The 23324-nt window shown below is 39.1% G+C and overlaps 2 protein-coding genes across 3 annotated transcripts in view; one reads left to right on the plus strand and one right to left on the minus strand.

The window, feature by feature from the left end:
* nme7 (NME/NM23 family member 7) overlaps window positions 1–7503 on the plus strand; it is a 238836-nt gene extending 231333 nt beyond the window's left edge. For both annotated transcript variants that reach the window (XM_051926129.1, XM_051926130.1), the window contains one exon: window positions 6865–7503. In XM_051926129.1, the coding sequence (XP_051782089.1) occupies window positions 6865–6897 (33 nt within the window). In that variant the 3' untranslated portion in view covers window positions 6898–7503. The remainder of the gene's footprint in view (window positions 1–6864) is intronic.
* The window catches only part of LOC114650226 (sodium/potassium-transporting ATPase subunit beta-1-like), a 34358-nt gene continuing 18041 nt past the window's right edge, over window positions 7008–23324 (minus strand). The window contains exons 3-6 of the mRNA XM_028799729.2: window positions 19829–19984; window positions 10765–10949; window positions 10389–10472; window positions 7008–8343 (exon numbers count right to left, since the gene is read on the minus strand). Coding sequence (XP_028655562.1) covers window positions 8077–8343; window positions 10389–10472; window positions 10765–10949; window positions 19829–19984 — 692 coding nt within the window. The 3' untranslated portion in view covers window positions 7008–8076. The remainder of the gene's footprint in view (window positions 8344–10388; window positions 10473–10764; window positions 10950–19828; window positions 19985–23324) is intronic.

Below are 23324 nucleotides of genomic sequence, written 5' to 3' on the forward strand. Positions count from 1 at the left end.
TCTCTGTTGCAATTGGCCTCAGTAATTCTAGTCAGTTTTGCTTAAAACAGCCTCAGTTCACACTAGCGGGTTTTATCTTCATGGCACTTTGTTATACCATCCAAGTTTCGCATGTAGTGATCGGTATTTCTGTAGCACAAGAATTTTAACTTTTGCATCAATGACTTTATAAAGCCTATGACACTTGTTCAGAGTTGCTGTATAGGGTCATTTACTGTCGCATGTACAAGACACAGTGAAATTCTTACTTGCTTATGCTAATCAATATGCAACAAATCACCATTTTCCAGTGACAATATTAATGGGTATAAAAAGCATAACTTGAAAATTGAAATTAATTAAACATTAAATGTAAATAAGACTGCAGAAATACTAAATAAAGAGGTGACAGTATACAGGTGCCATCATATGCTAATCCAATACTATGACTTATGGGTTATTTTTGATCCAATTCTGACATCCATTTTAGGTACCCTGGATATCAAAATTTTAACAACAAACCTGTTTTATATTGAATGACAGTCTTAACTGTGCAGCATGTGACACCTGTGACAATATGAGACTTTGGCCTTGTGCATACATTTCAGTGGTTTTCATTTGTTACAGAATCAACAATGGATTCCATTTTTCTTTTTTTAATACAGATTATCAATAAATGTTATGTTAATATTAAACTTGGAAGTAGAATAAGGCTGCACCCACATGTTCTGCATGATAGACTCAGCCAACATCCAGCTTCCTATTTAAATATTTAATATAGATGTGGGATTTTACTTCAATATTCACAATTGTTTCCACCTTTTAAATGCTGTAAGTAACTAATATTAGCTGTCTTTAGACAGTTCAGAACTTGCTGTAAAACTGCTCTCTTTGTATTTGTGTAGTCCCTTCTGCTATTATTGGCACCCCTGGGAAAGATGAGTAAAAGGGCTATTAAAAAAGTGCACATTTTGGTGAAATAACATAATTAAACTTACATTGAAAACATGACAGATCCCAGCCTTTAATTGAAGTAAATCTATTGATTAAAAGTAATCCATCATCATTCTTTTCAGGAATAATAATTATTTTTAACAAAACCACATGTGCCACAGTTATTTGCACCACTAGGAATTCTGATGAACAAAATGTAACTGAAGCATTTTTTCTGTCCTGCACAAAGCAACTCTCACTTGCATGTTGCCAATCATTAAAACTGACAGAGAAATACTCTGCACAATTTCATTTCCAGGTTGGTTCACTGTTTCAGATTTCGCTTTAAAAGAGGTTATTTCAACCTGTTTTACATGCCCGAAAAAATGTTCCTGTTGGCAAAACAGACTGTCGGTATAGTCAGCATTATAGTGATTTGGAGCGGTGCAATAAACATGTCGCTCTTAGCAAATCTGCATCACACGTCACACATACCCCCATTGTAATTTTTTTTTTTTTTAAATTTGATGTATTTCTCTTTGATGAAGTAAATAACAGAAAACAGTCAAACTTTCAGCTAAGTTGCTTCCAAATACTTTGTCATGTGTACATTTTCTATCTTTTTAAAACAAGAAAGTGCTTATTTTGCCACAATTAAAATACATAGGGAAACTTAAAAACACATTTGTCATTTAGATTTGATTAGAATAGATTAGATAAACTTATCATTCAAGGTATTTGTGGCTTTTTTCGTGGTGATGACTGACTTTTAAGCCATTTTAGACATTCTACAGCCATCCTCTTAGAGCTGTGTGCTGAATTGGAGCCTACATTACAAAGACCATGACGCAGACATCATGTGATACCTGTTCTGTTACAGGTTTCGCACATGGATAAAAGGATGGATGGATTGACGGAAATCAGAATGTGACTGACGTGCCACTGAAATATGCAAAAAAAAATGTCTGTTCACCTCATTGTCCTGCTACCTAAACCACTAAAATACCAGCACTAAAAAAGTCTATGTAGGATTTACGGATGGTCGAAACTTTCCTTAATTTTAAGCCAATTTCCACACCTAGTTTGTGTTTTATCAATCTTGACTTTTGTGCAAGAAATGGCTTATGTATATCAATCAGTCAGTCATTTTCTAACCCGTTTTCTCCTGAACAGGGACATAGTGGGTGCTGGAGCCTATTTCAAGCAGCATAGGGTGCAAGGCAGGAACAAACCCTGGACAGGGTGCCAGTCCATCACACACACACAGGCCAATTTAGTATCGCCAGGCCAACCAGCTTGCATGTCTTTGGACTGTGAGAGGAAATACACAGACAAGGGGAGAACATGCAAAATTCATGCAGGGGGGACCCATGACATGAACCCTGGTCTCCTTATTGCGGGGCAGCAGTGTTTATGCATGTTTCTGAGCTTATGTAAATTTTATGTATACTGCTCAAAAAATTAAAGGATCACTTTTTAATCAGAATATAGCATCAAGTCAATGAAACTTCTGGGATATTGATCTGGTTAGTTAAGTAGCAGAGGGGGTTGTTAATCAGTTTCAGCTGCTTTGGTGTTAATGAAATTAACAACAGGTGTACTAGAGGGGCAACAATGAGACGACCCCCAAAAGAGGAATGGTTTAACAGATGGAGGCCACTGACATTTTTCCCTCCTCATCTTTACTGAATGTTTTTTCACAAGTTTTGCATTTGGCTATGGTCAGTGTCACTACTGGTAGAATGAGGCAATACTTGGACCCTATAGAGGTTGCACAGGTAGTCCAACTTCTCCAGGATTGCACATCAATATGTGCCATTGCCAGAAGGTTTGCTGCATCTCCCAGCACAGTCTCAAGGGCATGGAGGAGATTCCAGGAGACAGGCAGTTACTCTAGGAGAACTGGACAGGGCTATAGAAGGTCCTCAACCCATCAGCAGGACCGGTATCTGCTCCTTTGGGCAAGGAGGAACAGGATGAGCACTGCCAGAGCCCTACAAAATGACCTCCAGCAGGCCACTGGTGTGAATGTCTCTGACCAAACAATCAGAAACAGACTTCATGAGGGTGACCTAAGGGCCCAACGTCCTCTAGTACAGTGGTCCCCAACCTTTTTGACAGCAAGGACCACTTTATTAAATGCAAATTTTTCCACGGACCGGTCGGGGGGCGCTGGGGGGATTGGTTGGGGGGGGGGGGCAGTTTTATACACAATTTACATAACATTTCTATTATTATTAAAGTTATTAAGCAGTTCGCATACGTTTGCAATCTGAGATTTTTCTTCTTTTTTTGCATATAACAAAGACATATGCTTTACATTTGCCAATCCAACAGATTGCACATCACAAACATTAACACTGCAATCCTTTTTTCGTGTCTGCCGTTTCTATAGGAGGGTGACAATGAGTTAAATTCCAATGGATGTTTTTGAAATGTTGACAAGCAATAAGCAAAAGGAATCAATGAAAACCACAGACAACAAAGACAGCAAAAAAAAAAAAAAAACAGTACGAGGAAAGTTCGAAGAGATTTTTTTACAATGTTTCTGTTTGGGGATCGTTGTGCAAACGTGCACAACTGAGCTGCGACCACAGATCTAACTGCTCTGTGGATGATTCGTTCAAGCATTTCAAGCTCACTTCGTTGTAATGAAAGCATCTGTTGAATGTACTTCGTAGTAACGTGATTTCTATAGACTCATGTCATATGGGGAAACTGTCGGGACCATAAAAATACTTTGTTGTAATAGTTTCTCACCTCGGTCTCTCTCCTTACTCTGCACCGCTGCAAAGCCCCGCCCGCCAAGCGTTCTGAAAAGTCTGAGTGAGTTGCCGTTGCCGGCAGTTCTCTCGCGGCCCGGCTGTCAGATGGCTGCGGACCAGTAGTGGGCCGCGGACCGGGGGTTGGGGACCCCTGCTCTAGTGGACCCTGTGCTTAGTGCCCAGCACCATGGATCTCAACTGGCATTTTCCATAGAATATCAGAATTGGCAGGTCCACCACTGGCGTCCTGTGCTTTTCACAGATGAGAGCAGGTTCACCCTGAGCACATGTGACAGATGTGAAAGGGTCAGGAGAAACTGTGGAGAACGTTATGCTGCCTGTAACATCATTCAGCATGACCGATTTGGTGGTGGGTCAGTGATGGTCTGGGGAGGCATATCCATGGAGGGATGCACAAGACCTCTACAGGCTAGACAACAGCACCTTGACTGCCATTAGGTATCGGGATGAAATCCTTGGGCCCACTATCAGACCCTATACTGGTCCTGTCTGTCCTGGATTCCTCCTGGTGCATGACAATGCCGGCCTCATTGCAGGCAGTTCCTGGAGGATGAAGGAATTGATACCATTGACTGGCCCCCACACTCGCCTGACCTAAATCCAATAGAACATTATGTTTCGGTCCATCGGACGCCACCAGGTTGCTCCTCAAACTGTCCAGGAGCTCAGTGATGCCCTGGTCCAGATCTGGAAGGAGATCCCCCAGGACACCATCCGTGGTCTCATTAGGAGCATGCCCCGACGTTGTCAGGCATGCATACAAGCACATGGGGGCTATACATACTACTGAGTACGATTTCAAGTTGCTGCAATTAAATTTCAGTAAAATGGACTAGCCGGTCATATTTTTTTCACTTTGATTTTCGGGGTGTCTTTGAATTCATTTCCATCAAACGATGTGGCATCCTTTTGTTCCTAACACATTACCCAGTCCATATCAGTATAGATATCCAGCATAATTTTTTTTCCATTGACATCTGATGTGTTTTCAAAGTGTTCCTTTAATTTTAGATATCCAGCATAATTTTTTTTCCATTGAGATCTGATGTGTTTTCAAAGTGTTCCTTTAATTTTTTTAGCAGTTTATAAAGCCCCATTAGATTTTAAGTTCAAATTTGGACTGGTGCTGGCAAGAAGCAAAAAAACTGGGTTGTCATTGGATCGTCGTGCAGGACAATGATCCAAAATCTATGTCCAAATCAACACAAAAAATAGTTAAAGGAACACAAAATCCGGCTTCTGCCATGGCCATCTCAATGCCAAGATGTAAACCCCACTGAAAACGTGAGGTAAGCTGAAGAAGAGAGTGCACACAAGAGGACTTGGGACCCTGAGTGGTCTGGAGAGATTCGTGCTCTATATTCTCCAACCTTTTAAGATGTTATAGAAGACTCATGCTGTTCTATTAGTAAAGCAAAGGTTTCTCAAAGTATGAAATGCAGAGGTGCCAATAATCATAGATTCTTTCTTGATGAGGAATTATTTTTTCCTCAGAATAAGTTTACTTCAGTTAAGGGTTGCATTAAGGGAGTTCACCAAAAGGAGATTATTTTTTTTATAACCTTTTTTACAAGGGGTGCCAATAATTGTGGAGGGGACTGAACAGGTTGCGTATTATTGCTCATTTGTAATTCTTATATAGCATGCTTGTCTCATAAGTGGAAGCATGCCTAACAACAATGAATTTAATTAAATTAGTATTTATCACGTACAACTTCATTCTACTTCAACAGAAATAAATCAAAGGCTCGACATAAATCGATATTTTGATGTTGTGCCAGTTACCCACCACATTTCATTGTTGACTAAAACAAAAAAAAATAAATAAAAGCACAAAAAGCATTCCAGAGAGGAGGTTGCTACAATATTTATGTTCTAGCGTGGGAGCCAACCCATGACATGGTACACTTTAATTCACATGGGGGTTCCACTTTTGAAACCTCCCCCACCTTCTTTAATTAACAAAGCCTTGTTCTCAGGCCAGACATTTTCCTGACAAAGCAACTATTTCACATTCAAAAGAATTCAAAAGGGCAGAGCAGTGATTTGTTTGTGGAATTTCAACCTAAAATCATCAGGCACGTCTGGGCCTCATGATTACACAGGAAGAGTTTACAAAGACTCCCATAGAATAAAGATATATAGTGTATTTCACACATGCTGACAAATAAGCAGGCTTTCAGTTTAAATACATTGCATTATGTTCTCACTTCTTTAATGTGCACTGTGGGAAAAGTAACTCCGGTTCTTTACACATTCATCCAACATTAACATTAACTCCTGCTAGTAGATAAAAGAAATTTCAGGAAAAAAAAAAATTTCAGCTTCATTTTCCATTTACTGATCACTTCTCAATTTTGTCCAAACCAAAATGAATCCTTTACCTTGGTCTTCAATGCCAAGATAACTGAATTTTACAAAATTAAATTTTACTTGTGCCATTTGGTGCAGTGAAGCTCCCTGTAGTTAGACCATTCTTTGGCAGTTTTGGGTGTTCATACTGTGTTTCAGGTTCTGATGTGGAGAAGGGACTGATGGGAGCCTAAGAAAGTCAAATATGTACAACTATCGGCAGCTGCTAAACTAACATTTCTTCAAAGCCAGCACTTTCATTTGTCTACTATGTCCATGATAACTGTAACAGAGTAATTCCAGCATTACCTTTGGTCACCACCATCCTGAAGCTACAGAATTAAATGTTTCAAGATGTTACTTCAGCGTTTTAAAGTGTAAATCTGTAGAGAGAGTTTGCAGTTGAACTCCGGTTCCACAAAGAGACTTGTGACCCAAGCTCCCTAACCCTCGCATTAGTGTCCCCGAAAAAGAGTGCTGCAGATATTGAATAAAGACAGCCTTTAACTCGGAGCAGGCAGGCCTCAACCTTTGTGTTTATCCCTCCACGGCTTAGGAATCATACGGTTTCAAAGTAACAAAGGATTCTTTTGACAACTGCTACAATGAAGTTATTTTTGAAACAACTGCAGGTTTAACCATATAATCTAGGGATTCAATTCTGATACAAGCAGCACAAGTAAAAGTGAAGAGTGCATAGTTACTGAACATGAAAATTCTTCACAATCTTTTACCTCAAAAGACTAGAAGCCGAAAAATGACTGCTTGCTTGAAAATGGCTAAGCCTTCTCCATTACTTTCGCCCCTTCTACAGGTTCAATACTTTTTCAAGATTCTGGATGGATGAAGACATCTGGCATGATCCAACTCCAATACAACTGCTGGATTTTGTTTGTGCACTTTATACAATTTCTTTACAGATGGAACAAATAAATAAGGACATAATGTCAAACCAACTTGTAATTTTTCCTTTTTATTTTCTTGATATTTTAACCTTTTTAAATAAATGATCGACAGGAGTGTTGGGACCCCTGACAGGTTTACAGATGTTAAACATTGAGTTTTGCACTTTAACACCAATAAAATGACATCCTACAGCATGGGCGGGGAGGGGAGGGTACTGCATTGCTTCAGCTTTGAAGAGATACTAAAATTTTCAACCAGTGACTTTGGTATTATTTTATTTATACATTACACTTTCTTGCAGAAAAATAAAATTGTACAACAACTGCATAAATATAAAATTCTTCCACCATGAAAATGGTAAAACATTCTTTATAAATTCACATCACCGAGTGATGTTTTCAGAATAAAATAGACAAAAACATTGTTTGAAAGAAAAAAAAAAAAAAAAAATCCCCACACATCAGTCTGGCTCCATTCTCACACACAGTTTCTACATCATACTCCAGAAAATGTGAAAATTAAAAACAAAACAAAACAAAAAAAAAAATTTCCTTATCCCACAATCAACAATTTAGACAGAAAAGGCAAAAGATCTCTACGGAGTGCAGTCTCTTGCACGTAGTCCTGAACCGATCAGGGCATATCATGCTAGTTAAGTATATAATTCTATATACACCTTGGACCGCTAAAGCTTGAGCACATTAGAAAATACGCAAATTACAACATGGCTCGGAAAGGACCATTTTATGCAACTACAGTATTGTACACTTCAAAAAAATATATATAAACCACACGGCAGCAATACTTTAGGGGGACAGGAAACACTGCTTGCTACGCATCAGTAGTGGAATTATAAATTTACAGTAATGAACATGTCCCATGGCTCAAATATTCTCATCATTTACAGTAGAATAAATACTGCTATTGCTACTCTTTAATTTACATTCTAACCCTAGGTTATGCAGAAAAGCTAGTGTAAAGCATGTCGAGTAAGTGTCGGTCCCATATGTATGACAGTTTGTTCAAGACTATTTTGTGTGTTTTTTTCTTTTCTTTTTTTTTCTTTTTTCATATAGAATGAGGGGGTGGTAAGTTGGAAGGGAAGATTAGACTCTTATGATCATCGAGATTTCAATTGAAATTTCACATCAAATCGTCCCTGGAAGCGATCTTTATCACTGTAGTTAATGTTCTCGCCGTAAGCCTTGCACTCAATGCGCAGATCAATGTCCAAAGTGAGATTAGTGAACTGAATTGCCACCAGGGGCTGGAGGTACTGTGGTTGCAGCAGCTTGCCATAGTAAGGGTAGTACTGGAGCGGGAATCCTCCTAGGCCGCCCATGCCATAGTAGTTGATCTGTCCTATTTTGGAAACCTCTTCTTCTCTCTACAAATACAAGAAAAGTTGTGTTTCAGAAGCTTCATTACAAAAAATTCATTGGCTTTAATGCACTGGGAGGCCATAGTAGAAGGTCAGTTGTTGCAGTGGAGCTCCTTCACTAAGGCTATTCAGCACACCACCAGATACATTATTAGAATTCAATACAATGTATATTGATTGTTTGCCACACACTGGTATCAAAACGTACACTGGAATGTCAAGAATGTAATGTTCAGCCACCAACCTTAACCCCAAATATTCACAAACTAGTACATTCATTGATTCCTTCTAAAGCTTAGTCCACATTAATACAGATAAATCTGGAAAAAAAAAATCGTTTTTGCCTTACATCCTAGAACTGATACATCTTAAAAAAAAAAAAAAAAAAAAACCACAACATGGTCTCACATTTCAGTGTTGCCAGGTGGATCTTTTCGAAAATGCCACTGTATGGTTGTCATGTGATCAGGCAGTGATTTCATTTTTTGGTGATGCCTTTCATGTTCTCAACTTTATGATAGGGACAGTTTCCAACTGCACTGCCCCAAGACTGTGATGTCTGGATTGCCCAGAGCTGTCATAATATTCTTGTACCCAGATATCCATAGTCATGAACAAAGGTGAATGAGGACACATTGAAACAAGAGGTAGGTGCAAAAGTGCAGTGTGTGTTTTTATTCACAGCAAAAAGTTCAGTGTTGAAAAATGAAGTGCAGTGCAGTTTTTCAAATAACTAATCTATGAAACTGTGCTCCATGGAGGTTTAAAAATCAGTCAATAAATAAACACTCCAATAAACAGGTTAAAATCAGTCAGGATCTGTCCATTAAAAGGATCTGGAGTTTCAGTGCTGCCTTATTCTATGTCCCTGCTACACACCCTTAAGAGGTCTGCTCAGCTAGCAGACCTCAATCCAACAAGCACAGTCATCCCTTAACTGGTTTGTGTCCCCATCATGATCTCCAAGCATCTACAAGGGCCCTGGCAAGACCTGCTCCCCTCTTCCACCATTGTCACTAGGCGTCCATGGTACCACTTGAAATGGTTGGTCACTCTTGCTCCTAGGATACTTGGCAGACACGACCCTACCCCACCAGACCACAACTGCTCCACATATGCTTCCCAAAGCCACCACCTCTGACTGCCAAGCTTTCTTCACTGCAGCACCAACTCATCCTTGATCCTGACTTTTTTCTTCATTTTCTTTACTCTTGCTCAATTTCACTTCCGCTTTCTCTTTACAGGATCTGTCCCCGCCTTCACATACAAACGTGACCAGCCAATTTCCTGGGGCCACACAGCTTGCCATTTGCTATATCTACACCCATGGAGCCTAAGCAGCACTGTTTTTATTTATTTAACTTGCACAATTCTAAGGACCCCTAACATGCATCACCACACTGACCTGTACTGCATTTTTAATATTTCAGTGTACTCATTTTAGCAGAACTCCCAATTGATATTTACCACAACTTTGGCTACACCTTGTACTGATTTGTAACCTTTAAAAGCAGTTGAACATTGTCTGTTCAGGCAAAGGCCAGTTAGGCGGTGGGTTTTCCCAGGTGATTTTTGTTCTCCTTTTGATTTACACAGACATTGCTCTCAGCTGACAAGTAGCACATGCCCAATAGGAAAGAACTGCTTTTGTCATTTTCAAATTTCCTTATATCAGTGTGGACTAAGCCTAAATCTAACTTTTCTGTAGCCTACAAGACTTTCAACTTCCTTAAGACGGCTGTGTAGTGGCTAAGGCACCATTAGTTCAACTAGTTCAAATTCCCACCTCCCATTCACCGTGTGACAGTCAGACTCCAATTAGAAAGGATGTGAACAAGTAATTGTACTGTATCCCAATTTGGTAACTTGTTTTGGATAACTACTGTATGTCAGCCAATTATATGGTAGGAAGTTTTCCACGGTCACAATAAAACCATTTCTCCATATGCAAAGTAATGTCTCTTGTGGGCATTATACTTCATCTTTGAGCTCTTCACAGGAAAACAAAACCCAAATGATAACTGAGCACAGGAAATGAGCAGGCCACTTACCTTGGCAGCGCAGTGAATTGGGATCACATTAGGCTGTACTCTGTCCTGGGCCTCTAGTGGAATAGTTTCATTGTTCTTGGGTGGCTGCAGGGAATAAAGCAAAATGTAATCGCTTTACTTTCCATGTGCACTAAAAGTGTATATAATGACAATACACCACACTGGCAGAAAGGGGGAAAAAAACATTGAGAGACCCTGCACTTGTGTGCCTCAGCACCTAAGACACTGAAGAGGTGCATATTTTAAACCAGATCACATCCTCTGGTGACAGGAAAACAAAAAGCCAAAATCTTAACTTGAAGATTCATCTCTAACCAACAGTGTTTATAAAGGTTTTTTTTTTTTTTTTCCCCCCCAAATGCTTTTAAAAAATTACCTCTGGCTTATATCCCAAAATTCTGTTTAACTTGACAATGAAGCATGGCTTTCCCGAAGAGTATCCATAGCTTGGGTCATCCAAACCTGAGCAGTTTCCTAGCCATCTACGGTTGAAGGTGCAGGCCTTTTTCTCCCCTGCGGAGTTATCGTATTGTCCCCTCTCTATGTATCCACTTGGCTGGTCTGTAGACAAAAGGAGAAAGGTCATTAGGAAATTGTGTTCCTTAAAAATAATTTTGAGTTTGTAGATCAGTCAGTGGCACTTGCCAGAAGCAGTTTGTGCTTTTGTTGTTTTACCTTGACAACTTCACACAATCCAGTCCACATGGCGAAAGGCACGATAAAGGACTTTTTACCCTGGTATGTGGGCTTATGCTGAGCTCTTAATTTCTTACAGACTTGTTGTTGGGAGTAACATCTTAGGTACACCATAAACCAAACAATTCAAATATCTGCTAACAGCAAAATTAAAAGGAATGGTAAATTAAAACCATTGCTTATCAGTCATGGGGCAAGGAAAAGCTCCCGATACAAATATGGAGAAAACCAAACATTGACAATTAAAATCATAAAAAAATGTGGGGTAACAACGGTAAAACAGTCAAGAGTACAGAGGATACATTTCATGAAAACTGACCTCCAATGTAGGTAAGACCACCTCAACCCTCAACAAGAAGGCAATACACTCTGATAGCTTACTAGACAAAGCCTAATAAATGGATCACAACATGCAGTCATGCCAGTAAATTATGGAGGGGTGGCAGTAAGGCAGAATGCTTTAGTTTTATCAACTCTGGCTTTCAGTCTTCTGTTGACCCTTTTCAGTTTATTTTTAGATTCACAGTTGATAGGAGCACATCCTGCATTCCAAAACTGAGCACAAACATTATGGGTGACAAGAAACAAAAACAGAGTCTGCTGTTCATCCTTAGAGTGGCTGTCAGTACCTACTGGTTACAGCCAATCAGTTACTTGTGAACTCTGCCCTTTTGGTCCTTAACATCAAGGTGCCACTTCGAAGGATACAACAGATTACATAGAGAAGAAAGTGGGGAGGAGATAAATGGCAAATTTTACTCAACATACTGTTCATCCGTAAAGCACACATGCCATACATCCACCTGGAAAAAAGACGTGATGGTGTTAAGCTCAGCAAACAAAGTCTGTTTACATTTTTTCCTCCCCATTTACAAGTGCTGTACCAAATGACCAACCAGCAAATGTAAATCTAACAAATTTTAATACAAGATGCATCAACTGGCTTACAAACAGATTTAACTTGGGGCGGAGTGGTGGCTCTGAGGCTAAGGATCTGTGCTGGTATCCAGGGGCCTCATGTATAACGCCGTGCGTAGAACTCACACTATAACATGGCGTAAGCACAAAAGCGGGATTGTGCGTACGCACAGAAAAATCCAGATGCAGGAATCTGTGCGCACGCATACTTTCACGTTCTTCCACCACATAAATCCCGATCAGCGTGAAAAGTAACGCACGTGCATGCGCCTTCTGTCCCGCCCCAACTCTTCCCAGAATCACGCCTCTTTGAATATGCAAATCAATATAAATAGCCTTCTGTGAAAAGACAATGGGAAAAGCACGGGGGGAAATACAAGAATTTCAGTGAATACCAAGTGGAGGCAAAGGAAAAACGTACTATTTGTTGGTTTAAACAGTGGTATAATCAACAAAAGGAAGATGATCGAGTGACAGAGTGTCGGAGAAACTCGAAGGCTCAAATTCACAAAGTCGAACAGTGCCCGAAATAAAAAAGAAATCACATATCAAAGTCGCCGTTAAAAGGCGAGTCGTAGCCCACCGTCTGAGTGTCATATGAAAACTTATTAGGGTACAGACAAAAAAAATAGGCACACAGTGGGGAAAAAAGCATGAAATGTCAACTTTAATCTCGAAATTTCCACTTTAATCACGTAGTTTATTTTGCCATTAAAGAAGAACATCATAAACTTCATCTTAAAATCGTTTAATTTACTAGTTTCTCAAATCCCATTGTAACTAAAGTAGCACATTAAATGCTTTGTTCTGTATTTGATCTTCTATGTGCTCTACATGTGTGAATCACTACCTGCTTCTTAAACGGGCTTTCTCTTTCTCCAACAGGACACATAATCCATTACATTCGTGATATTATAGCTCTCTGAATAATTAAAATACTGAGATGTATACGTGATATCTTTTTCATGATGATAGGAATGAAAGCATGTTATTAAACATGGGAACACGGTGGCGCAGTGATTGTTCATATCTCACGCAAGAGGCTTGCTGTGCCATGCGCGACCTTCAATGAAATAATTTATTACAGAAGTACTGTCTCTTTCAAACGTACTAACCTCCAATTCCTGTCCTTACTTTTCTTTCTCCAAAAACCCAATCGCCACACAATCAGCTATATAGACATGAAGCCATCTGTAAGCTTAAAACGCAGAATCTTCAAAACTTTTAAGGAACATTGAAATATCTTCGTAGTACATGTTTACTTATTCTATCCGTCTAGCATTCCAGTGTCGCGTCAGCACCAGCAAGAATACAACGCAATGCAGGAACAATCCCTGAACTAGCTAGCGCTGCGGCACTGTGTCCTCACATGTTTAATTATTAACAATACAGATTATTTAAATGAAGTTAAAGTTTTATCTGTATAATATAATCAACATATTTTGCTGCATTTCATCTTAAAAATGAATACCGTCATCATATGTAAATACGCGCTTTATAAAGTGGCGCAGGTTGTGCAATATTATAACTGTAATACAAGTTTACAGTGAGGTAATTGTACTTATAAGTAAACAGTTCTACAAGGAGAACTTGATGGACTGATTTAGTGCGTTTAGAGTTCTTGGGATGAAACCTTTTCTAAACCGCGAAGTCCGTACTGGGAAGTCTCTAAAGTGTTTTTTGCCTTGGCTCAGGCAGCGTCTGCTTCATGCTGTATACCGATATTTCTCTTTCCGATCAGCTGCTGCTGTGACTCCTCACTCAGATACAGTGATATAAATACTCCAAGTGGTACAGTGAGAGTTGTATGGAAAAAGATGATCTGCTGTGGCAACCCTTAACGGGAGCAGCTGAAAGAAGAAGAAGATGCAGTGAGAGTTACAATGCTAAAGCAGTTATGGTATTTGGAATACTATGGCTATTCCCTGTACCATTATATTGCTGCAGGTTAATTACAATCAGATGTGTTACACTAATAAACAATATGCAGTTAGTTTCAGTGTATTTATAAAGCCGCGTCAGGAATGTGGAGCTAAGAAAGAAAGGGTGTCCACGCAGGAACAGTAGCACTGCTTTGACGCTGGGTGCCGCCAGTCTGCAAAACCGAGCGGAGAAATTGTGTACGCCAAGGTATGAGTTACCGTGGAAATGTGCGTGGCTTTACGCCAAGTTTAGGTATTATACATCGCGATTTGAGCATGGAAAGGTTCGTACGCAACATTTCTGTGCGTACGCACCGGTTATACATGAGGCCCCAGAAGGTTGCCGGTTTGAATCCCCGTCACTGCCAAAAGAGATCCTACTCTGCTGGGCCCTTGAGCAAGACCCTTAACCTGTAATTGCTCCAGGGGCGCTGTACAATGGCTGACCCTGCGCTCTGACCCCATGGGGTATGCGAAAACTAACAAATTCCTAATACAAGAAATTATATAAGGCGAAATAAAGAACAAAAAAAAAAAAAACAGATTTAAATCTATAGGCATGCTCCAGTAGATTGAAACATTCAGAAAAAAAGCAGAGGATTCTGGGAAGCACTTATTTGGTGCACTTTATTACACAAGATCCTGTTCAAAAGCTCCCATTAAAGAGAAGCTGCTTATGTCTCCTTCTCTTGCATAAACACAAAACAGCAAGTGACATGACATGCTAAAAAGGTGCAAGTGCCACGTACTGGGTTATCATGTATTTTGTTTACTGCCATAATGTTAGCAAGGACTTCGATTTGGTGAAGCTGCAAACAGAAAATCTGCATCACTCTGAAATTCAAACCACCAGAGCTTATCACTAGCACACTTGAGACATGTTCGGCATATTTGAGTAGAAGACACCTGGATGTCTGCAAGCAACTTAACTAAAGCATAACAGTATAAGACTGCTTTAACTGCCTTTATGTGTTTATTTAAATGTTATAGTGTTAGCTTTTCTGCGTTAACTGTAAATTATTCATGTTATCAGCCTGGGCTTGTATTTAGTGAAATTGAATAAGGAGGATTTAATAGTAGGGAGACAACATAATGTAGCTTCTGACGGCACACTGTTTTACTCTAATGTCCTTCGGTAGTTGGATAACCTTTACAAAGTACACTTTACTGATTAGGGATATGATCCACTTTATCCTCAAGAGTCTGTCTTATGAAAAACAATACAATAAGCCTCCAACCACTATTCACAGCTCAATCTTGTAGTGGATGAAAAGTTTCAGAAAAGAAATGTAAACAGTCCCAGTGGATATTAAGGAAGCATTGTGAAGAGTGAAATCTAGCAAATGTTATTCTACGAGATTTTAAAAAAGGGAGGTATTGTGACTGGACCAATGCTAGTGAATGTAGACAAGTTAGCTTATCGTGTATCATAGGTACATTAATGGAAGACATTTTATGCATTGCTTAAAATATTGGAAAAGCTGCAGCCTCACAAATCCATCAATGAACGCATACAAATATATAAATCAGCAGGTTTTCTGTACTCTGACTGCAGAATCCTCATTTGTCATTTATCCTATTTCAATAACAAAATAACTGGCAAACAATACTGAAGGTAAACATTCATACCAACATTGTCAGGGGTGGGGTTAGAAGATGGTTTCACTTGAACAATTTAGTACGATGTGCAAACAGTGTGATTTTTATATTTAAAAAGTCCATTGGTTTATTACCAATATTCTATACAATATGCAGAAGTATAATGTATTTTATGCACATAAAAAGTGTGATTTGTTTTGTTTACACAAATATTTTGCTACAAATAGTAAGTAATAAATCAGGTTGAAACCAAGGAAGCCTGAACTGCTGCATTTACCTTTGGCTTTGAAACATTATGCATGTTCATTACTTCTCCTTTTTAAATTACTAGGAGAAAAATGAAAAAGGGAAAATGAAAAAGAAAGAAGCCTCAGCTGAAACTGCTTCTCCCGATTGGCTGCACTGGTTGAAAAAGACTGGAGATGCTTTGTTTACTCTTGGCCCGACTGGCTGAAAGTCATCACTGCCTGAGGTGCAACAAAGCTCTGCAAGCAAAGGCTAAATAAAGTCTTTCAAGTACTAATGAAAGGAGATGTAAAGAATGGCGTTGTTAAGTAAATGGTAAACTGAATAGTGATCAGCGTGTTTTGGTTGTGTATGAAAACATATGAGCATTTTATTTTGAAAACTGCTCATTAGGAGAACGTTATGCAACTTATGAAAATAAGTTTGGGGCAGAGTGGCGGCTCTGAGGCTAAGGATCTGCACTGGTATCCAGAAGGTTGCCGGTTCGAATCCCCGTCACTGCCAAAAGAGATCCTACTCTGCTGGGCCCTTGAGCAAGACCCTTAACCTGTAATTGCTCCAGGGGCGCTGTACAATGGCTGACCTTGCGCTCTGACCCCAAGGGGTATGCGAAAACTAACAAATTCCTAATATAAGAAATTGTATAAGGCGAAATAAAGAACAAAGAAAAAAAATTTACATTCCCACAGCACCCACTACAACAAACCCAAGGGCTCACGTTGAGAACTATGTTAGGTTGAGACCAAATACTAGGTCTAACCCAGCACTTTTTAAAACTTTTTTTGAAGCTTAGGAAGTCCATTATTCCACTCTGTGGCTCAAGTTTCACATACTGAGGCCTCTAGTAGGCAGGCCACAAATGAACGACAAAGGGTAGACAAACCCTCATGTAATAAAAGATTTGAAACAGCCCACTTGGGATGAGACAGCAGCCTTGAAGGATTTTATAGTTGAACTTCTTACATTAAATGTACAGTCGAACACAATAACAAGTGTATCACGCTGGCTGATGACGGCTTCACAACTTGCTGATCATCAAGAGTGATGGCAAGAGAAATGGGAAAGCAGATCAGACCAAGTTGAGTGGTAAACACGGTCTGAATAGTCAAGTTACCAACCGAAAACAGAACGGTTGGTGCTCTGAATTTGGATTTTTCAAGTGTGGAGTTTACTTCAACTTCTATATGAAGCTCTGGTTTAAGAATTTCCAGCTACAACACAAAAAAGGCAATCCAACTATATTCCCGGTGCTCTTGAATTAATTTTCTCGACTCCTTCAAACAAATCTACATTTATAAGCAGTCTTAAGCCATTTTGCTTCTAATCAACTATTGTAGAAAGTCAAATTTTTCTGCAGAATATTTGGTAAGATTTGCCATTTTAAGGAAGTAGTTATCCACAATACATTTCAGGACTAGAACAAAAAAAAATCTAAACAATTATCATACCATAAAACCCATGGTTCAAATATATTTAAAGCCTGTCAAATAGCTTCACTGGTACAAATGAAAGGCTTTGGCAGGCACTGTTGTTGTCAACTACCCTTTTGGCACAACCACCATAATTTATGGATTGGAGTATACCAAACATTGGTCTGGTCACTGCAACCCATAAATAAATAGAGAACTGGACATGTAGCAAGGGAGTTTTCCAGGTTTTTCCATCCTAGGAATTTTATGTATTGTGAATGAAAAGACCAATCTACATCATTTACTAATTTTATGGGGGTGAGGAACAAACATTTCCACGTACATGGGAGGACAGCATGAAAAATGCAAAAATGTTTCGTCTTATGTGAAAGTGCATTTTGATGATCAGTGGCCAAGTGTTACACATGCCTGTGCATGCATTTTAAGGTCAAGTCACAATGAAAGTTAAGAGATGAGAGAGGAGAAACTCAAAGCCTCTACGTTAAATACAACATAGAAACATTTCAAAGGAGTGCACTATTGCATCTTTTAATCTGTCCTATTGTGTTCAGACACACAGGGTGCCCATGCACAACAGCAATTTATCTCTTGTATAGCCCAAAATCACGAAAGGAATGTCCCAACGGGCTTTAAGAGGCTCCGTTTTTTTTTTTTTTGTTTTTTTTTTGTTTTTGTTTTTTTAAGTTCCCCAGCCTTGACGCTATTTTCTAGTCTTCTTAAACTCCCAACAAAAACTTTATGAGGGGAATGGAAATCTTGGGGAAGGCAATTCAGAGAGAGCTCCTTGGGCATGCAATGGGTGTCAAAAACTGGGGTACATAAAATACATAAGAGAGAAAACATGTAATCCTCTTCACAGAGCTAGATGCTCAATCTATCATTGCCACTTTTGATGTGGAAAATGCTTTTCATTTTTTCTCATTGACGTGGCCAGGAATAAGAAGTAAAAATGGCCACATATGGCAAAAACACCTGCCTTAAGTAAACGAGCTACCCTCAAATGTGTATACAGCCATTCATGCAGTTTTCAAACAGCTAGCCTTGCAAGTCTAACTTGTATACACTGATAAATGTATCCATATACTTGTGGCATTAAGACACATATCAGTCTCTTAGGCAGGATGTACCCAGCTAGACAGAAGAAGTGAAAAGAAAGATGCTGTTTTGACAATGAAGAATGCCATGTTGAATCGTCAAATCAATTTTTGTTTTGTTAAACATTTTTCATTCTACCAATAAATTGCTCAGATGGAGTAGGGTGATTTTAAGAAACTTTATACAACAGTATTAACACTTACTGGAATAAAGAAAAATAGAACAGTAGCTTTTTTAAAGTTCATGATCGGGAAGCTCAGAGCTCAATAGTTCACTAACACTTGTTACTTGAATAATTTGCTTTGCATGCATTTAAGCAGGTTCTTATGACACTTGCTACTCTAGTTTTAGGGTGTGGGCTCACTCCTCCCTTCAGTAATGCTTGTAAATTCTTGTCATGTGGCTGTGTCTGAGGTGCATCATCCTTACTAATCATACTGCAAAATGTAGCCATGACCATAAGGGAAAACTGTCCCAAGGTATGCACCTCAACAAGAAACTGCACAATGGCCTGCTCATATGAAATAGTTTGTACAGTGGAGATCTTGCATATACAATTCATTAATCCACGTAACTAAGCACCCACCCATGTCCTTTAGGCATAAGATATTCTGTCAAGTTTTGTACTAAGTAGGCAAAGAGCTGGTGAACTACAAAAAGACGTTATATGCTTGGTACAAATATTAGATCAGTTTTTAACTTGGCTAAAATGTCCATATTACACAACTCCTGCTAATGTGGAACACTGTCACCTTCATTTATTTATTCATTCATTTTAAGCAAATGATTTCCAGCAGAATATGGAAAAGGCCTGGTAAAGCCTGGAGGTTGGCACCAGTGCACTGTAGGTTATAGTCAACCCACAGCACCAAATATGGAGTCAAACTAAAGGGGTACAATTTATACAAATAAAAACAAAATCCAAATGGAATGAAAGGCAGCTTTAAAGTTTTGAGTCTAAGCACTCTGCTTCTCTGGCACAATTATTTTACTTTTTATAGAGTCTTTCAGAGCACACTAGGCACTCACTTAATTCTAAGAATGACATGATTTGATTTTTTCCAGGACTAAATGCAGAACAGGCCACCACCTTACACGCTACCCAATATCTGCATCGTTAAGGCAGAGTAGTCATATAGAATCTTACAGAAGTGGGCATTCAAGGTACCACTTCTTGTTAGGGATATTTGAAAGCTTCAGCCATCTGACTCTTTGTTACCTCCCTCCCCCAAAGTTTAAGTAAAACAAAATGAGCCATTTTTATTTATCAACATTTTAAGCCCAGGACTAGAGATAATCTATTTCAAAGACCCTTCATATCATAGCTAAATGTAGACGGCCAACATTCTAATACTCCCATTGAGAAGAATAGACCTTTACTATGGAAAGTCCAGAATTTAAGCTTACACAACTTCAATTTGTCATAACTGGGCAAAACAATCTGCAATATTACATACGGAATGGGCTAAAATAATGGCTAGATTGCAAGACCCCTGAATAGCAAGAGTAAAGATGACCACCACTTGAAGCTTACCTTTGCAGTCCTCAAATTTCATTTTGTCAGTTTGCTTGTCATCATCATACTGCTTAAGGAAGTTGTCTATGGATTCAATAAAGGCCTTGTAGCTGCCTTCACTGTTCAAGGTAAACGAGATTTCAGTCTTTATAGTCTTTGGGGTGTGCGTTAAACCTGGAACAGAAATTGGACCTCTGTTAACTTCTTTCATCAAAAACCATATGCTAGCCATTCAAATCTCATACAAACACCATGCGACATATGTAATCTTAAAAACACACAAAAACAGGGAGAGTAAGTGATGAAATTTACACCAGTTAGTGTGACTTATTTAAAACCCTACAAAAATTATTTATAAAATTAAAGTAGCATTTGTTTACGTGTAAATAAAAAGTGTATAAATGGTGGTGTTGTACTTTTGCACAATGAGAGAGACTCCATAATGACAGACTTTAATTGTTTTACCCTCTATTCTGTTTTCATTTTTTGGAGCACACACCCTAGAATATTAGCAGATTTATACTCCCAAGTTGGAGAATTAAGACTCTCCAAAAATGAGATCAAGAAAATCACACAAAACAACAAACGAAAGTTCAAAACATACAAGGCAGGTTACAGTCTTATTCAACTTACTGTGATTGTGCATTGCTTTGTGCAAAACAAGAGAAGAAACATGATAAAGAGCCCCCCATTCACTACTATATTTGCTTAAGTTCTTTCACTAATTTTTATTGGCTCTCGGTCTTTCACATGTTATGTTGCATATATTAAAAAGAACAAACAAACTTGTAGCCCACCACCATACTAGAGGTGTTAAATATTTTATATTTACCATATTTATAACTTTAAGATGTAAATTGTGAAGGTTAAGGTTAATCAGTATGTGCCATACATTACAGGATAATCTGGAAAGAATCATTTAGGGACACCTTTCAATTGTGGGAAGCATTGAATCTGGCCTAAAATTGTGCCAGTTAACCTGTCAAGTGTACCTAGCCAAGTCAATTCAGGAAAAGGTGACCACCTACAAAACACAAACAAGTAAACCCTAACACAAATTAAACCCTGAGCCAGATTGCACAGGTCGTACAATCCCCAGTTTATCTGGTAGAGTGGCTTCACAAAAGCCACCATAGCAAGCACTTTATCTACTCCAGTTTCTACTGCCAGTGATACTTTGCTCCAGTTCTCTTCCCATATTTAAAATCCACCTTCATTCTGCCCCAAGCAAACTTAAAGCCCCCAAAAGCGATCACTTCCAGTCAAGCCCAAGGATCTTTGAATTGTGCTACAAGATAGCCCCTTGGTGTTTGTTCCACTCCAAGCCTTTAGTTCACTTTCATTAAACAGCTGTAGAGCCTTAAATAGGTTGAGAGTGGAACTATGTGGCCTAATAGACTGGAGGCTCCCAGTTGGCCTCCTTCAAGAGGTAACCTGGTTCCGTGGTCTGCCATCTGTAGGGCTGGTGCCATTTTCCCAGCTTTGACAATCCTCTGTGACCCAACTCTCACATGGTTAGACATCCCTGGCCTTTATTGCCTTGCCAACCCTCTTTGGTTGATTTCACCAAATCAGTCTGTTTCCCCCACTCTAATGGGCTGTCCAGCAAATGTGAATGGCTTATTACTTCTTAAACAGCTCACATCTTTACACAATGGCATGTCTACCTGGTTTGACTTGGCAGGCTACAAGAGTATCCTGGGTTATTAACACTAGAATTACCAGAGTCTACGAAAAAACTCGTAGATCCGGCCCACCTTAAAACCGTTCTCACCTCTCTTTTGTCTTCTAAATGTGCCGATTATGAGGAGCAGCGAGCAGCCGGCTATTCCATCCCCCACCGTCGCAGAACGTTGTTTGATTACCTGGGAGTGACTGAACTGCTGGAGTTTTAGAATAGAAATAATAGATCGCTATTTGGAATACATGCATTTCATGAGTGTTCCGTTTCTACAGTAATCTGTGTAAACACATTGCTAAAACAGAAACTTTATCATATTTTAGTAATAAATGTTACAAAATGTAGGCATAAACTATAGAATGTGTAAAGCCCGAGTTCCTAAGATCAAATAAACACTTCCACAAAAGCTTCACACACCATATAACAGCTTCCGTGGCGTAGCGCGCTAAGATTTGCCTCTCAGACCGAGTAGCTTTTCTCTGTCTCACAAACATTAGTTCAATTCCCCGCTGGGGATAAAGTGTTACTTCTTTTTTTTCTTTTTAACCTCAAACGGACATAAAATTTGTAAATTGGTATGCACTGTCAGTTAATGAGATCGTTATATTTTCATGTGGGATGCTCCTTTTAAAATATTTTTTTAACAATTGAGACTGCAATTAACATGAACAACTGTCCTTATAACTTATTTTTTTCAAGATCCATAACACACAGACAGACAGAGCACTGCGTAATACAGAGACAGACAGGCAGAGATATACAAACAAACAGGGAAGGCACATGTACTGAAAGAAAAAAAAATCAACATGTGCGTTGTTTCTGCAGCACTGAATGAGCTCACCCGCTCTAACATCACCCCTCCCCCGATCTGGCTCTCTAAGTAACAGCGCAAGTACAGACGCAAACCAAGTGTAATCAAGAGTCCTGGTTCGATCCCCACTCACTCCTATATTTGCCGTTTTCAGTAGTAAGCTGTTCTTTTTGTTAATATTATACAGTACACACATGCACTTGATTTGTGTCTGTACTTGCGCTGTTACTTAGAGAGCCAGATCGGGTGAGGGGTGATGTTAGAGCGGGTGAGCTTATTCAGTGCTGCAGAAACAACGCACATGTTGATTTTTTTTTTCTTTCAGTACATGTGCCTTCCCTGTTTGTTTGTATATCTCTGCCTGTCTGTCTCTGTATTACAAAGTGCTCTGTCTGTCTGTGTGTTATGGATCTTGAAAAAATAAGTTATAAGGACGGTTTGCTGACTTGGAGCACCACTGCCTTACTGTGCCACAGAGACGGGAGTTCGATTCCCAGCTTTGAAAAAAGTGTTTTTTTTTCCTCAAACGGACATTGAATTTATAAATTGGTATGCACTGTAAATCGTTAACTTTAAAATGTCAATCGCGGTTATTTCTGTTGATTAATTCATGCTTTTTTACTTAGAGTCAGAACAGGAGCTTTTTCAGCTTATTCAGCTTCTGATCTGACTCAAACAGCGCCAGTATAACTTCACACCCAACCTGACGCTGTTCGTTTTCAAATAATATTGCATTACTTCGACGATGTTTTCTGATTGGTACTATTCGCGTCATAAATGATTTCTTCAAAACGTCACATATATTTGTCTCTTTCTTTTTTTAAAATGTGCGTTGTAGCACTCAGCAACTGGCCACCTGCATGTTCTTGCGCACACTAAATCAGACAGCGCTATATGCAATCATCAGATTCAAATGTTAACAGTTATATAGCACAGAATGGAAATCAGCAGTTCTTAGCATTCCACCTACTGTAACTTGCTTTCTTTTTTCTTCGGTTATAGTCTTGAATAAAAGTGCACTT

This window comes from Erpetoichthys calabaricus, chromosome 4, assembly GCF_900747795.2.
Source record: "Erpetoichthys calabaricus chromosome 4, fErpCal1.3, whole genome shotgun sequence".
Taxonomy (NCBI): domain Eukaryota; kingdom Metazoa; phylum Chordata; class Cladistia; order Polypteriformes; family Polypteridae; genus Erpetoichthys; species Erpetoichthys calabaricus.